The following is a 17922-nucleotide window of genomic DNA, read 5'->3' as shown; positions in this document are numbered from 1 at the left end:
GCTTGCCCCGCGCTCTGTCTGCTTGCCCCGCGCTCTGTCTGCTTGCCCCGCGCTCTGTCTGCTTGCCCCGCGCTCTGTCTGCTTGCCCCGCGCTCTGTCTGCTTGCCCCGCGCTCTGTCTGCTTGCCCCGCGCTCTGTCTGCTTGCCCCGCGCTCTGTCTGCTTGCCCCGCGCTCTGTCTGCTTGCCCCGCGCTCCCATGTTTGCCCCGCGCTCCCATGTTTGCCCCGCGCTCCCATGTTTTCCCCACGCTCCCATGTTTGCCCCGTGCTGGCTCTGTCCCCCACACCTTGGCACAGTCGCACACAGCTTAAAAATAAAAAAAAAATCACCTTGCAGCACCGCTCCATCGCTGCGTCCTCAGTCAGTTCAGTTCCCGCGCCGCCACAAGACGCCGGCGCCGCCTACTGACGCTCCTCTGTCTCGTAGGCAACAGGCCTGCGGCTCAGGAGAGGAGGCGTGTCAGGAGGAGGAGAGATGTCTCCTCTTCTCCAACACCACTTTGCACTGTCGGCGCGACCACACTGACAGTGCAAAGTGGCTGAATGTGGCGACAGCGCGCGTGCCAGCAAAAAGGGCTCTGCGTGCCCAGTCTGGCACACGTGCCATAGGTTCGCCATCACTGCACTAGATGGTTCCCTGTCTGTGATGCTGCCACCTACTGAGCAGAGGAGGCCTATCCTTTGTGTTGGATACTTGGTGGTATGAGGAAGGGGAAGGGTGATTTGGCTAACATGCAGCCTGTATGCCATGATCGTCTTAACTCATCGAAAGTCAAACTACCCTAAAAATCTGTTTTCTTTGTCGCTCCATTGGGAGACCCAGACAATTGGGTGTATAGCTTCTGCCTCCGGAGGCCACACAAAGTATTACACTTTAAAAAGTGTAACCCCTCCCCTCTGCCTATACACCCTCCCGTGGATCACGGGCTCCTCAGTTTTATGCTTTGTGTGGAAGGAGGCACACATCCACTCATGCATTCTCAACTTAGTTATGTCGGTTGGAAGAAAAGAGGGCCCCCACGGGGCCCCCGGCATGTTCCCTTCTCACCCCACTACGTCGGCGGTGTTGTTAAGGTTGAGATACCCATTGCGGGTACAAAGGCCGGAGCCTCATGCCGTCTCCTTCACCATCCCTTAGCGGCTCTGGGAGAAGTGGAATCCTGAACGGTCATCCATTTACTGGGACCGTGCTCCCTCCGCAGCCCCTATGGGAATCTGCCGGACCGGAGTCTATTCAACCTCAGGGACCGGGCCCTGCAACTCAAAGGTACTCTGTGTCCCCATTGGGGACTGTGCAGGGAGCGCACCTTCTTCCCGGACGCGGCGGCAGCTGCTGAATTGAGAAGGCCGGAGGACTTCCGCGCCGACCGTGCCTGCTTGTCGGGCGCGGTCTCAAATTTAGTCCCCGGCTTCATCGCGGCCTAGTCGCAAAAATCCCGCCCCGGGCCTGCCTGTCAGGGGTAAGGGCGGGACTGCCGACCTGACGTCGGAGGTGAGGGCTGGAGCATCCTGCATGTTTCCTCCCCCCTCACTGATCACTGTGGGGACCCCAGATTCCCGCACTTTCCTGGCGCCGCCCACGGCTCCACTCCTCCCCTGAGAGCTCCGGCAGCCATTTTTTGGCATTCTGCCGGTGGAGGATTATCAGTGAAGAGCTCTGCAGCTCCGGGGGACCTAAGGCAGGGAATCTGGAGGACACACAGCCCGCTTGTTAGCGGTCGGTAAGCCACACCGGTCACCCGGTGCTGGTCCCCCTAGGGTGCCGGAATAGATACGTATTTATATATATATTTCTGTTCGGTCGGGCTGTATACCCTTTTTTGCCCATATACCCTCAGTGATCATTCTCCTAGGAGACAACAGCATGTCGTCCACAAGGAGCAAAGCTGTTAAGGCACAGGGTTTTTTTGCGGCCTGTACCTCTTGTGGGGCTATGTTACCTGCGGGTTCCACCTACCCTCACTGTGAGCAATGCTCGACCCCTGTTTCGCTTGCTCAGCCGGAGCCTCGGTCACTAGTGGGCCCCTCGGCTCATGTAGACCCCCCTGCTCCCCCTGTCCAGGCGGCAGGGACAGAGTTCGCCTCTTTTGCTGAGAAACTCTCTGTGTCACTTTCACAATCCATGGCTCAGTCTATGGACAAATGGTCTGTCAAGCTGCTAGAAGCTTTGCAGTCCAGACCGGTCCTTACACAGGCCCCGGCCCCTGTTGGATCGTCGCCTCCAGGCCCCTCTCGGTCCGCGCCGCAGCGCGCTCCCAGGTTGGGCCCTAGGTCTCACGTGGAGGACTCCTGCCTGGACCACAGTCCTGGACAGGCTAATCGGGCTCGCTGGGAATCTTCCCCGACTTCTTCACGCTGCTCGGGTTCCCAGCTTGTGGACTCTCTGGAGGACGAGGCGGACGTCGCAGCTCAGGGCTCTGACCCTGACGTCGCCCTTAACCTTGATACACCTGAGGGGGACGCCTTAGTAAATGATCTTATCTCGTCCATCAACCAGGTGTTGGATCTCTCTCCCCCGCCTCCTACTGTAGAGGAGTCGGCGTCTCAGCAGGAGAAACACCAGTTTCGGTTCCCCAAACGTACACGTAGTGCGTTTTTCGATCACTCTAACTTCAGAGACGCTGTCCAGAAGCCCAGAGCGGTTCCGGACAAGCGCTTTACTAAGCGCCTCACTGACACACGTTACCCCTTCCCCTCTGAAGTTGTTAAGGGTTGGGCTCAATGTCCCAAGGTGGGTCCTCCAATCTCTAGATTGGCGGCTAGATCCGTGGTATCGGTTGCAGATGGCTCATCGCTAAAGGATGCCACTGACAGGCAGATAGAGCTCCTGGTAAAGTCCATCTATGAGGCCACGGGCGCGTCTTTTGCCCCGGCCTTTGCAGCCGTGTGGGCACTCCAAGCTATCTCAGCTTGTCTGGCTGAGATTAATGCTGTCACACGCAATTCTGCTCCGCAAGTTGCGTCTTTGACTTCTCAAGCGTCAGCTTTTTCTTCCTACGCCATGATCGCAGTCCTAGACTCTGCTAGCCGTACAGCTGTGGCATCCGCTAACTCTGTGGCAGTCCGCAGGGCCATGTGGCTGCGCGAATGGAAGGCAGACTCGGCCTCCAAGAGGTTCTTAACCGGTTTGCCGTTTTCTGGCGACCGCTTCTTTGGCGAACGATTGGATGAGATTATTAAGGAATCCAAGGGAAAGGACTCCTCCTTACCCCAGTCCAAACCTAAGAGACCTCAGCAACGAAAAATCCAATCGAGGTTTCGGTCCTTTCGTCCCTCCGCCAAGCCCCAATCCTCTTCGTCCAGCAGGCCGGAGGAATTCCTATGCGTGGCGGTCCAAGTCACGCCCCCAAAAGACCGCAGGAGGCACTGCCTCCAAGGCGGCCTCCTCATGACTCTCGGCATCCCCTAGCCGCATCCTCGGTCGGTGGCAGGCTCTCCCGCTTTGGCGACGCCTGGTGGCCACATGTTCAAGACCGATGGGTGAGAGACATTCTGTCTCACGGTTACAGGATAGAGTTCAGCTCTCGTCCTGCGGCTCGGTTCTTCAGAACCTCTCCGCCCCCCGCTCAGGCCGACGCACTGTTTCGGGCAGTGGACGCTCTGAAGACAGAAGGAGTTGTGATCCCCGTTCCCCTTCAGGAACGTGGTCGCGGCTTTTACTCCAACTTGTTCGTGGTGCCGAAAAAGGACGGATCATTCCGTCCCGTTCTGGACCTCAAGCTACTCAACAGACATGTGAGAACCAGACGGTTTCGGATGGAATCTCTCCGCTCGGTCATCGCCTCGATGTCACAAGGAGACTTCCTAGCATCGATCGACATCAGGGATGCTTATCTCCACATGCCGATCGCACCCGAACATCAACGCTTCTTGCGTTTCGCCATCGGGGACGAACACCTTCAGTTCGTGGCATTGCCTTTCGGCCTGGCGACAGCCCCACGGGTTTTCACCAAAGTCATGGCATCCGTTGTGGCGGTCCTACACTCTCAGGGCCACTCGGTGATTCCCTACTTAGACGATCTCCTGGTCAGGGCCCCTTCTCGGGTGGCGTGTCAACACAGCCTTACCGTCGCTCTGGCGACTCTCCAGCAGTTCAGGTGGATCATCAACTTCCCGAAATCCAAGTTGACACCGACCCAATCACTGACTTACCTCGGGATGGAGTTTCATACACAGTCAGCGGTAGTCAAGCTACCTCGGGACAAACAGCTTTCTCTGCAGGCAGGGGTGCAATCACTTCTTCGGGGTCAGTCACACCCCTTTAGGCGCCTCATGCACTTCCTGGGGAAGATGGTGGCAGCGATGGAGGCAGTGCCGTTCGCGCAATTCCATCTGCGGCCACTCCAATGGGACATTCTCCGCAAATGGGACAGGAGGTCGGCTTCCCTCGACAGGAACGTCTCTCTTTCCCTTGCAACCAAGACGTCACTTCAGTGGTGGCTCCTTCCCAATTCTCTATCGCAGGGAAAATCCTTCCTACCCCCAACCTGGGCTGTGGTCACCACGGACGCGAGCCTGTCAGGGTGGGGAGCGGTTTTTCTCCACCACAGGGCTCAGGGAATCTGGACTCCGATAGAGTCTTCCCTTCAGATCAATGTTCTGGAGATAAGGGCAGTGTATCTAGCCCTATTGACTTTCCATCGGTGGCTGGAGGGCAGGCAGATCCGTATCCAGTCGGACAACGCCACTGCCGTCGCATACACCAACCACCAAGGCGCACTCGCAGTCGTCAAGCCTTCCAGGAAGTCCGGCGGATTCTGCAGTGGGTGGAAGCCACAGCCTCCACCATCTCCGCAGTTCACATCCCGGGCGTAGAAAACTGGGAAGCAGATTTTCTCAGTCGTCAGGGCATGGATGCGGGGGAATGGTCTCTGCACCCAGAAGTGTTTCGAGAGATCTGTCGCCGCTGGGGAACGCCGGACGTCGATCTCATGGCGTCACGGAACAACAACAAAGTCCCGGCATTCATGGCACGGTCTCAGGATCACAGAGCTCTGGCGGCGGACGCGCTAGTTCAGGATTGGTCGCAGTTTCGACTGCATTATGTGTTTCCTCCTCTGGCGATGCTGCCCAGAGTGTTACGCAAGATCAGGTCCGACTGCCGTCGCGCCATTCTCGTCGCTCCAGACTGGCCGAGGCGGTCGTGGTACCCGGATCTGTGGCATCTCACGGTGGGTCAACCTAAGGGCGCTTCCAGACCGCCCAGACTTGCTGTCACAAGGCCCGTTTTTCCATCTGAATTCCGTGGCCCTCAACCTGACTGTGTGGCCATTGAGTCCTGGCTCCTAGCGTCTTCAGGGTTATCTCAGGATGTCATTGCCACCATGAGACAGGCCAGGAAGCCAACGTCCGCCAAGATCTATTACAGGTCTTGGCAAATCTTCTTATCCTGGTGCTCTGATAATGGTTTTCCTCCATGGCCGTTTGCCTTACCCACTTTTCTTTCATTCCTTCAATCCGGAATGGACAAGGGTTTGTCACTCGGCTCTCTCAAGGGCCAAGTATCGGCGCTCTCCGTATTTTTTCAAAAGCGCCTAGCCAGGCTTCCGCAGGTCCGCACGTTCCTGCAGGGAGTTTGCTACATAGTCCCACCTTACAAGCGTCCGCTGGAACCCTGGGATCTTAACAGGGTGCTAACGGCTCTTCAGAAACCACCTTTCGAGCCGCTGCGGGATGTCTCTTTATCACGTCTTTCGCAGAAGGTGGCCTTTCTAGTGGCAGTTACATCACTCCGGAGAGTGTCTGAGCTTGCAGCGCTGTCATGCAAAGCCCCCTTCCTGGTGTTTCACCAGGATAAGGTGGTTCTGCGTCCGGTCCCGGATTTTCTCCCTAAGGGGGTATCTCCTTTTCATCTCAATCAGGATATCTCCTTGCCTTCATTTTGCCCTAATCCAATTCACCAATGTGAAAAGGATTTGCACTCTTTGGATCTGGTAAGAGCACTCCGACTCTACGTGTCTCGCACGGCGCCCCTGCGTCGTTCAGATGCGCTCTTTGTCCTTGTCGCTGGCCAGCGTAAGGGTTCGCAGGCTTCCAAGTCAACCTTGGCTCGGTGGATCAAGGAACCGATTCTCGAAGCCTACCGTTCTTCTGGGCTTCCGCTTCCTTCAGGGCCGAAAGCCCATTCTACCAGAGCCGTGGGTGCGTCCTGGGCATTGCGGCACCGGGCTACAGCTCAGCAGGTGTGTCTGGCAGCTACGTGGTCTAGTCTGCACACTTTCACGAAGCACTATCAAGTGCATACCTATGCTTCGGCAGATGCCAGTCTAGGTAGGCGAGTCCTTCAGGCGGCGGTTGCCCACCTGTAAGAGGGGGCCGTTTCGGCTTTTTATTGAGGTATTCTTTTACCCACCCAGGGACTGCTCTGGGACGTCCCAATTGTCTGGGTCTCCCAATGGAGCGACAAAGAAAAAGGGAATTTTGTTTACTTACCGTAAATTCCTTTTCTTCTAGCTCCTATTGGGAGACCCAGCACCCGCCCCTGTGCCCTTCGGGCTGGTTGTTCTTTTGTGTACACATGTTGTTCATGTTGAATTGTTCTTTTGGTTCATGGTTTTCATTTCTCCGAACATCCTTCGGATTGAATTTACCCTAGACCAATTTATAAGTTTCCTCCTTCCTGCTTTTGCACCAAAACTGAGGAGCCCGTGATCCACGGGAGGGTGTATAGGCAGAGGGGAGGGGTTACACTTTTTAAAGTGTAATACTTTGTGTGGCCTCCGGAGGCAGAAGCTATACACCCAATTGTCTGGGTCTCCCAATAGGAGCTAGAAGAAAAGGAATTTACGGTAAGTAAACAAAATTCCCTTTTTTGTCTTTTTTTATTATTATTAATGATAATAGCAATAATAATAATAATAATGATTATAATTATTTATTAAATGTTCTTTTCCATTATAAATAGAGTTAACATTAATATAATATGCTTTATCTTTAAAATGCTGTGATATTTAATGCTACTTATAATTGTTATATTGTGGTATTGTTTTTCCAGAGAAGCGTTCCTTTGTTCATGAGCACGTAACACAAGTGATACAAGAGAAGTTTAATGAACTGGTATCCAAGTATCCAGAATATGAAAGCTGTGGAAATTCTTTAGCTGCATTTGTAATGGAAACAAGTAAGATTTTCTAGATGTACAAATAAGTAGTATTAAACCATTTAAAAAATTTTCATGAATATGCAAAATGACATACATGTACACCAGCACAGAGGTAGATGCTGATTATGTTGCATCAGCTGTAGTCTGTGTGTTAACAGCAGCAGCCAGAGCTGTTAACCATTTAGATGCCAGATCCCCCCTTTCCCCACTGCATGTCGTAACATTGCTACCAATGTTGACAAGGTTTCCATGCCCCCCCAACACCCCCAGTGCTTATAGTGTTGCAATTGTGCCGCTAGTAGTATATATGGGTCAGGAGCTTCCAGTCCACCACTGACTTCGGATTTCTGTAATATGTGTAGTTTGATCTGTACTACTCCCTTTCACCTGGCTTTTCCTAACAATGACAGTTAACAAGCCATAACCCTAACAGGCTAACTAAGGTCTGAAACATTGCTCAAAGTTGTCAAAGCACTCAAAACTTCAATGGTGCCCAAACATCTGCATCAACCCATTCTCCTTTTTAAAACTTTCAAATGTAAAAGATGAATACATATATTTTTTTTTCCTTAAAATAGATGTGTCATCTTTAACTTTGTGCCTTTTAGAGATCATTTTATCCTCAACTTGCTTAGCTGTTCACAATAACAGTACCGTATTTTTTGGACCATAAGACGCACTTTTTTCCCTCCAAATGTTGGGGCAAATTGGGGGGTGCGTCTTATGGTCTGACTGTGGCTGCTGGGAATGAGGGTGCTGCAGTGGAGCGGGTCATCGGGGGCACGAGCAGGCTGTAGCAGCCTGCCGTGACCACGTGAACCCGCTCATTTAATATGCATGCCCATCCTCCCGTCCATCTCTCAGCACTGAACCTGGCGCTGACAGGTGGGCGGGGTGATGGGCGAGGGATAAACAGCTGGCCTGCATGATCACCCCTGGCAACTACAGCCTGGACTGATCATGTGTGGCTGTATTCACTGCCCACCGCGCATCATCATCAGTGCGGGGGCAGTGAATCAGTACACATTACTCACCGTTCCCCTGCAGCATCGCAATCTCCTGTCTGTGCCGGTCAGCTGACTTGCCTGGAGACTAGCGGTGCGCACAGCGATGATGTCATCCCTGTGCGCACGTGTCCACGCTGCCGGCACAGACCACCGGAGGACATCCCGTTGCTGCAGGGGGACGGCTCCACTCAGCGGCGCTGCCGCTGACATAGACGGTAGAGGAGCGGTGCTGCAGGGAGTGAGGTGAGGTAAGGTGAGTATGAACGTTTATTTTTTTTTTTATGTGCCACAGGATGCGGCCATACACCAGGATGAGGGCATATAGCAGGATAGGGGTATATTAGGAGCAGCATGGGGAGTATATGAGCAGGAGGAGGGTATATAGCAGCATGGGGAGTATATGAGCAGCATGGGCAGTATATGTGCAGCATGGGGAGTATATGTGCAGCATGGGGAGTATATGAGCAGCATGGGGAGTATATGAGCAGGATGAGGGTATATGAGCAGCATGGGGAGTATATGAGCAGCATGAGGGTATATAGCAGGATTAGGGTATATTATGAGCAGCATGGGGAGTATATGAGCAGGATGAGGGTATATAGCAGCATGGGGAGTATATGAGCAGGATGAGGGTATATAGCAGCATGGGGAGTATATGAGCAGGCTGGGTAGTATATGAGCAGGACATTACCCCATAACAGTGTCAGCAGCAGATCCTCGCCCCATAAGTGTGTCATGACCACATTTTTTGCTTAAAATTTTATTTTCCTATTTCTTTGTTGCTCCATTGGGAGACCCAGACAATTGGGTGTATAGCTTCTGCCTCCGGAGGCCACACAAAGTATTACACTAAAAAGTGTAACCCCTCCCCTCTGCCTATACACCCTCCCGTGGATCACGGGCTCCTCAGTTTTATGCTTTGTGTGGAAGGAGGCACACATCCACTCATGCATCTCCATTTTAGTCAGCAGCAGCTGCTGATTTTATCGGTTGGAAGAAAAGAGGGCCCCCACAGGGCCCCCGGCATGCTCCCTTCTCACCCCACTAAGTCGGCGGTGCTGTTAAGGTTGAGGTACCCATTGCGGGTACAGAGGCTGGAGCCACATGCCGTTTTCCTTCACCATCCCTTAGAGGCTCTGGGAGAAGTGGGATCCTAACCGGTCATCCATTCACTGGGACCGGGCTCCCTCCGCAGCCCCTGTGGGAATCTGCCGGACAGGAGTCTATGTATCCTCAGGGACAGGGCCCTGCATCTAAAGGTACTCTGTGTCCCCATGGGGACGGTGCATGGAGCGCTTGTTTCACAGACACTGCAGCAGCTGCTGGTTTGTGAAGACCGGGACTTCCGCGCCGACCGCGCCTGTTTGTCGGCCGCGGTATTAAATTTAGTCCCCGGCTTCATTGCGGCCTAGTACCATAACTCCCGCCCCCGGGCCTGCCAGACAGGGGTAAGGGCGGGACGGTCGACCTGACGTCGGCAGTGAGGGCTGGAGCATACTTTAGGTTTCCTCCCCCCCCTCACTGATCACTGTAGGGCCCCAGATTCCCGCACTTTACTAGTCGCCGCCCACGGCTCCCTCCTCCCCTGAGAGCTCCGGCAGCCATTTTTACACACATTCTGCCGGTGGAGGATTTCAGGAACGAGCTCTGGGAGACCTAAGGCAGGGAATCTGGTGGACACACACTCCGCTTTGGGCGGTCGGTAAGCCACACCGGTCACCCGGTGCTGGTCCCCCTAGGGTGCCGGAGTATATATATATTTGTATATATTTTCTCTGTTCGGCCGGGTTGTTTGCTTTTGGCTATATACCCTCAGTGATCACTCTCCTAGGAGACAACAGCATGTCGTCCACAAGGAGCAAGGGCGCTAAGGCAAAGGGTTTTTTTGCAACCTGTACCTCTTGTGGGGCTATGTTACCTGCGGGTTCCACCTACCCTCACTGTGAGCAATGCTCGACCCCTGTTGCACTTGCTCAGCCGGAGCCTCGGTCACTAGTGGGCCCCTCGGCTCAGGCAGACCCTCCTGCTTCCCCTGTCCAGGCGGCAGGGACAGAGTTTGCAGTTTTTGCTGAGAAACTCTCTGAGTCGCTTTCACAATCCATGGCTCAGTCTATGGACAAATGGTCTGCCAAGCTACTAGAAGCCTTGCAGTCCAGACCGGTCCTTACACAGGCCCCGGGCACTGTTGGATCATCGCCTCCAGGCCCCTCTCGGTCTGCGCCGCAGCGTGCTCCCGGGGTGGCCCCTAGGTCTCACGTGGAGGATTCCTGCACGGACCACAGTCCCAGACCGGCTAAGCGGGCTCGCTGGGAATCTTCCCCGACTTCCTCACGCTGCTCGGGGCCTCAGCTTGAGGACTCTCTGGAGGTTGAGGCGGACGTCGCAGCTCAGGGCTCTGACCCTGACGTTGCTCTCAATCTTGATACACCTGAAGGGGACGCCATAGTAAATGACCTTATATCGTCCATCAACCAGGTGCTAGATCTTTCTCCCCCAGCTCCACCTATAGAGGAGTCGGCTTCGCAGCAGGAGAAACACCAGTTTAGGTTTCCCAAACGTACACGGAGTGCGTTTTTCGATCACTCTAACTTCAGAGATGCTGTCCAGAAGCACAGAGCATTTCCGGACAAGCGCTTTACTAAGCGCCTTAATGACACACGTTACCCCTTCCCCTCTGACGTAGTTAAGGGTTGGGCTCAATGTCCCAAGGTGGATCCTCCAGTCTCTAGACTGGCGGCTAGATCTGTAGTATCAGTTGCAGCTGGCTCATCGCTCAAGGATGCCACTGACAGGCAGATAGAGCTCCTGGTGAAATCCATCTATGAAGCCACAGGTGCGTCTTTTGCCCCGGCCTTTGCAGCCGTGTGGGCACTCCAAGCTATCTCAGCCTGTCTGTCTGAGATTAATGCGGTCACACGTACCTCTGCTCCGCAAGTTGCGTCTTTGACTTCTCAGGCGTCGGCTTTTTCGTCCTACGCCATGAACGCCGTCCTGGACTCTGCTAGCCGTACAGCGGTAGCATCTGCTAATTCGGTGGCAGTCCGCAGGGCCATGTGGCTACGCGAATGGAAGGCAGACTCTGCTTCCAAGAAGTTCTTAACCGGTTTGCCGTTTTCTGGCGACCGATTGTTTGGCGAACGATTGGATGAAATTATTAAGGAATCCAAGGGAAAGGACTCGTCCTTACCCCAGTCCAAACCGAAGAGACCTCAGCAACGGAAAATACAACCGAGGTTTCGGTCCTTTCGGCCCTCAGCCAAGTCCCAGTCCTCCTCGTCCAACAGGCCAGAGAAGGGCCAGAGGAACTCTTATGCGTGGCGGTCTAAGTCACTCCCCCAAAAAACCGCCGGAGGCACTGCCTCCAAGGCGGCCTCCTCATGACTCTCGGCATCCCCTAGCCGCATCCTCGGTCGGTGGCAGGCTCTCCCGCTTTTGCGACGCCTGGTGGCCACATGTCCAAGACCGATGGGTGAGAGACATTCTGTCTCAAGGTTACAGGATAGAGTTCAGCTCTCGTCCTCCGACTCGTTTCTTCAGAACATCTCCGCCCCCATCTCGGGCCGGCGCACTTTTTCAGGCTGTGGGCGTTCTGAAGTCAGAAGGAGTGGTGATTCCCGTTCCCCCTCAGGAACATGGTCACGGCTTCTACTCCAACTTGTTCGTGGTGCCAAAGAAGGACGGATCATTCCGTCCCGTTCTGGACCTCAAACTGCTCAACAGGCATGTGAGCACCAGAAGGTTTCGGATGGAATCTCTCCGCTCGGTCATCGCCTCGATGTCACAAGGAGACTTCCTAGCATCAATCGACATCAAGGATGCTTATCTCCATGTGCCGATCGCACACGAGCATCAACGCTTCCTGCGCTTCGCCATCGGGAACGAACACCTTCAGTTCGTGGCACTGCCTTTCGGCCTGGCGACAGCCCCACGGGTCTTCACCAAGGTCATGGCATCCGTTGTGGCGGTCCTACACTCTCAGGGCCACTCGGTGATCCCTTACTTAGACGATCTCCTAGTCAGGGCACCTTCCCGGGTGGCGTGTCAACACAGCCTGACCGTCGCTCTGGAGACTCTCCAGCAGTTCGGGTGGCTTATCAACTTCCCAAAGTCCAAGTTGACACCGACCCAATCACTGACTTACCTCGGGATGGAGTTTCATACTCACTCAGCGGTAGTCAAGCTACCGCTGGACAAACAGCTTTCGCTGCAGACGGGTGCAATCTCTTCTTCGGGGTCAGTCACACCCCTTGAGGCGCCTCATGCACTTCCTGGGGAAGATGGTGGCAGCAATGGAGGCAGTGCCGTTCGCGCAGTTCCATCTGCGCCCACTCCAATGGGACATTCTCCGCAAATGGGACAGGAGGTCGACGTCCCTCGACAGGAACGTCTCTCTTTCCCTTGCAGCCAAAACCTCTCTTCAGTGGTGGCTTCTTCCCACTTCTCTATCACAGGGAAAATCCTTCCTGCCCCCATCCTGGGCTGTGGTCACGACGGACGCGAGCCTGTCAGGGTGGGGAGCGTTTTTTCTCCACCACAGGGCTCAGGGAACCTGGACCCTGATAGTCTTCCCTTCAGATCAATGTTCTGGAGATAAGGGCAGTGTATCTAGCCCTAAAGGCGTTCCATCGGTGGCTGGAGGGCAGGCAGATCCGCATACAGTCGGACAACGCCACGGCGGTCGCGTACATCAACCACCAGGGCGGCACGCGCAGCCGTCAAGCCTTCCAGGAAGTCTGGCGGATTCTGCTGTGGGCGGAGGCCACAGCCTCCACCATCTCCGCAGTTCACATCCCGGGCGTAGAAAACTGGGAAGCAGATTTTCTCAGTCGTCAGGGCATGGATGCGGGGGAATGGTCTCTTCACCCAGACGTGTTTCGAGAGATCTGTCGCCGCTGGGGAACGCCGGACGTCGATCTCATGGCGTCACGGCACAACAACAAGGTCCCGGCCTTCATGGCACGGTCTCAAGATCACAGAGCTCTGGCGGCAGACGCGTTAGTTCAGGATTGGTCGCAGTTTCGACTCCCTTATGTGTTTCCTCCTCTGGCGATGTTGCCCAGCGTGTTACGCAAGATCAGATCCGACTGTCGTCGCGCCATTCTCGTCGCTTCAGATTGGCCGAGGCGGTCGTGGTACCCGGATCTGTGGCATCTCACGGTGGGTCATCCGTGGGCGCTTCCAGACCGCACAGACCTGCTGTCACAAGGGCCGTTTTTCCATCTGAATTCTGTGGCCCTCAACCTGACTGTGTGGTCATTGAGTCCTGGCTCCTAGCGTCGTCGGGTTTACCTCAGGATGTCATTGCCACTATGAGACAGGCCAGGAAACCAACGTCCGCCAAGATCTATTACAGGTCGTGGCGGATCTTCTTGTCCTGGTGCTCTGATAAGGGTTTTACTCCCTGGCCTTTTGCCTTACCCATTTTTCTTTCATTCCTTCAATCCGGAATGGACAAGGGTTTGTCACTCGGCTCTCTCAAGGGACAAGTATCGGCGCTCTCAGTATTTTTTCAAAAGCGCCTGGCAAGGCTTCCGCAGGTCCGCACGTTCCTGCAGGGAGTTTGCCACATAGTTCCACCCTACAAGCGTCCGCTGGAACCCTGGGACCTTAACAGGGTGTTAATGGCTCTTCAAAAACCACCTTTCGAGCCGCTGAGGGATGTCTCTTTATCACGTCTTTCGCAGAAGGTGGCATTTCTTGTGGCAATTACCTCACTCCGAAGAGTGTCGGAGCTTGCAGCGCTGTCATGCAAATCCCCTTTCCTGGTTTTTCACCAGGATAAGGTGGTTCTGCGTCCTGTCCCGGAGTTTCTCCCTAAGGTGGTATCTCCTTTTCATCTCAATCATCTCAACCGTCATTTTGCCCTCATCCAGTTCACCAGTGTGAAAAGGATTTGCATTCATTAGATCTAGTGAGAGCACTCCGGCTCTACGTGTCTCGCACGGCGCCCCTGCGCCGTTCAGATGCGCTCTTTGTCCTGGTCGTTGGCCAGCGTAAAGGTTCGCAGGCTTCCAAGTCAACTTTGGCTCGGTGGATCAAGGAACCGATTCTTGAAGCCTACCGTTCTTCGGGGCTTCCTCTTCCTTCGGGGCTGAAAGCCCATTCTACCAGAGCCGTGGGTGCGTCCTGGGCATTGCGACACCGGGCTACGGCTCAGCAGGTGTGTCAGGCAGCTACCTGGTCTAGTCTGCACACCTACACAAAACACTATCAAGTGCATACCTATGCTTCGGCAGATGCCAGTCTAGGTAGGCGAGTCCTTCAGGCGGCGGTTGCCCACCTGTAGGAAGGGGTCGTTTTTCGGCTCTCTTTATTGAGGTATTCTTTTACCCACACTGCTTTTGGACGTCCCAATTGTCTGGGTCTCCCAATGGAGCGACAAAGAAGAAGGGAATTTTGTTTACTTACCGTAAATTCCTTTTCTTCTAGCTCCTATTGGGAGACCCAGCACCCGCCCCTGTTCCCTTCGGGCTGGTTGTTCTTTTGTGTACACATGTTGTTCATGTTGAATTGTTCTTTTGGTTATGGTTTCAGTTCTCCGAACATCCTTCGGATTGAATTTACCCCAGACCAATTTATAAGTTTCCTCCTTCCTGCTTTTGCACCAAAACTGAGGAGCCCGTGATCCACGGGAGGGTGTATAGGCAGAGGGGAGGGGTTACACTTTTTAGTGTAATACTTTGTGTGGCCTCCGGAGGCAGAAGCTATACACCCAATTGTCTGGGTCTCCCAATAGGAGCTAGAAGAAAAGGAATTTACGGTAAGTAAACAAAATTCCCTTCTTTCCTCCTCTAAAGCCAGGGTGCGTCTTATAGTCCGAAACATACGGTAATTTCAACCAGAGCTGCCAATACTTTAAAATGTTGCTGTGTGTATATACACTTGATAATGTGCAGTTATACAGAAAGGTATTAAATATCATTTGTAAACATATGTAATATTTCAAGTAATCTAAGCAAAACATAGAAATACCGTATTTTTCGCTTTATAAGACGCACTTTTGTTCCCCCAAATTTTGGGGGAAAGTAGGGGGTGCATTTTATAATCCGAATATACGGGTCCAGGGGAGGTGGGGGCAACTCTGGAGCAGTGCTGGGGGGGGGCTGGTGGAGGCTGGTATAGGCTTGTGAAGGCTGCTGGAGGCAGCGGGAGATCTGCTCCCGCTCATATAATATGCACAGCCGCTGTCCATCACCATGGTGCTGAAACCGCACCGCGGCGATGGGCTGGGGGAGCAGCGCATATTGTATGTGCCTGCGCCCCCCTTTGATCGCACATGTTCACCACCCCCCCCTACCCCCGTGTTAGATATGGCCCCCATGCTGCTGCCCATCCTAAAATAAAAAAGCTTTCCTTTCCTCCTCCAGCGTGTCTCCCCGATCTCACTGCAACCGCTGTGATCGGGCACGCAAAGATCATGTCACTCTGCTGTGCTGATCACATGACCGGCACCGAGAACCAGTTAGTGCAGGAGCTCAACCGCACGGAGGGAGACACGAGGGATTACAGCGCTGGAGAAGGTAAAGTAAAGTGTTTATTTTACTATGGGCAGCAGCATGGGGGCCATATCTAACACAGGGGGACATGTGCCAGCAACAGGAGACCTGTGCCACCGGTATGGGATGTGTGCCAGCAATAGGAGACCTGTGCCACCTGTATGGGACGTGTGCCAGCAATAGGAGACCTGTGCCACCTGTATGGGACGTGTGCCAGCAATAGGAGACCTTTACCACCTGTATGGGATGTGTGCCAGCAATAGGAGACCTGTGCCAGCTGTATGGGACGTGTGCCAGCAATAGGAGACCTGTGCCACCTGTATGGGACATGTGCCAGCAATAGGAGACCTGTGCCACCTGTATGGGACATGTGCCAGCAATAGGAGACCTGTGCCACCTGTATGGTATATGTGCCAGCTATAGGAGACCTGTGCCAGCTGTATGGGATGTGTGCCAGCACAAGGGGGCTATATTCAATATAAGGGGGCCATATCCAGATTAAGGGGGCTAATTATAGGATGGGGGGGCTATAAGAGGCATATACCCTGTATGATTTGTTAGACAGACACTGGCATTATAAGACAGACCCCATTTAACATTAAAAAAAAAAAAATTCTCTTTTCCTTCACCAAATTTGGAGGTGCGTCTTATAATCAGGTGCGTCTTGTAAAGCGAAAAATACGGTATATAAGTGAAGAAACATGTAATCAAAGTGAATGTGTAAAAAGTGAGAAAATTAACAAGGGAAGGTCCAAAATATTTTCAAATTGAGTCAGTGATCATGAAGGCAGTAGGATTAGATGAAACATCAATTCGGTAAAAAGAAAGACATATAAATGAGGACAAGGTTAGGGCCCCTTCACATCAGGGCTGTGGAGTCGGAGTCTGAGCTCATTTTGGTGGAGTCGGAGTCTGTATAAAATGCACCGACTCCGACTCCTAAAATATATAATAAATTGGGGACAGTAGTGCAATGCAGAGTGTGATGAAAATTTTTTCATAGGAATTTGGGAAGGTTATGAAATGTCCTATAAATGTCTGTTCTATTCCTTATCTAAGGCTACATTCACACACAGCGTTTTTGCTGTGTTTTTCAGCTGCAAAAGCAGATCAGCTTTTTAAAAAACCGCATCACCTGAAAGGTTTTTGAGCTCATAAATAATGCTTTCAATAGCAAAAGCAGATTAGAAAACCGCCACAAATTGACTGCTCATTCTTTGTGAGGATCTTCACAAAACGCAGTGTCTGAATGTCCTATCTTGAAATCCATTGCCTTTGCTGGGATGCCCAGAGTCACTGCATTTCACTGAATTATTTTGCCATCAATGTTCCATATTTTTGTGACAAGAAAGAAATTGTTAGCAAGACACTGGCAGTAAAAGATACTAAAGCTCATCACACCAGCCAGTTTCTCCAGGCCTTAGTGGAAAAAGTTCTGCAAGATTACAAAGTCCAAAAAGAACAGGATTTTGCTATTGTAACGGACAATGCTTCAAACATAAGTACAATTAAACTGATGAATGAGAGTAATGAACAACAGCTAGAAGAAAATTTAGGAGATGGAAGGCCACAGTGCTGTTCATGTAACTGAGGAACAAACCGATATTACAACAGAAGAACAGCAAAATTCTACTTTAGGATTAGATGATCTTGTTGGAGCTGCTTCAAAACACTTTCATATTCCTCACATGCGCTGTGATGTGCACACGCTGCAGCTGGCAATAAGAGATAGTCTGCAAGAGGGACCCCGATTTCACACATCCGTCTTTTCGCCGGTTTGGCGGATGCGGCGCACTCCAGTACAGTGTATACAGTACAGTGGCAGTGCGACAAACGCCGGTCACATGCAGTCATGTGACCCGGGGGTTGCGGTGCTGCCACTGTACTGTATCGTACTGTACCGGTGTGCGCCGCATCCGCCAAACCGGCGAAAAGCCGGATGTGTGAAACTGGGCGGACATGCTGGAAATCTGATTGGAAAAGTGAGGAAATTGGTTATTGCCTCCAGAACCCCTAAAATTGATTCCATCTTGAAGAGACGTGCTGGGAAAGGGGCAATTGTTGATCAAGCCACTCGGTGAGGCAGCACTTATTTAATGACTGAGCGATTGCTTGAACTAAAATCATTTCTTATATATATGGTGAACCCTCAAGTAACCTTAAATAAAGGTCAATGGACACAGGTGGCTGAATTGAAGGAATTGCTTAATCACCCATTTACCGTGACTAAAAAATGACAAGCTGAGGATTTAACTCCTGGCATTTTCATAAGGGAGTGGAAGAACTTGCTATTTTGCCTGTCCCGAAGAGAAGGTTT

At 52.8% G+C, this 17922-nt stretch overlaps 1 protein-coding gene across 2 annotated transcripts in view; it reads left to right on the top strand.

Moving 5' to 3' along the window:
- The window catches only part of ADAD1 (adenosine deaminase domain containing 1), a 199736-nt gene that overhangs the window by 80735 nt on the left and 101079 nt on the right, over positions 1-17922 (top strand). For both annotated transcript variants that reach the window (XM_075348944.1, XM_075348953.1), the window contains exon 6: positions 6995-7120. In XM_075348944.1, coding sequence (XP_075205059.1) covers positions 6995-7120 — 126 coding nt within the window. The remainder of the gene's footprint in view (positions 1-6994; positions 7121-17922) is intronic.

This window comes from Anomaloglossus baeobatrachus, chromosome 1 (assembly GCF_048569485.1).
Source record: "Anomaloglossus baeobatrachus isolate aAnoBae1 chromosome 1, aAnoBae1.hap1, whole genome shotgun sequence".
NCBI lineage: Eukaryota > Metazoa > Chordata > Amphibia > Anura > Aromobatidae > Anomaloglossus > Anomaloglossus baeobatrachus.
This window is presented reverse-complemented; position numbering and strand designations above follow the sequence as displayed.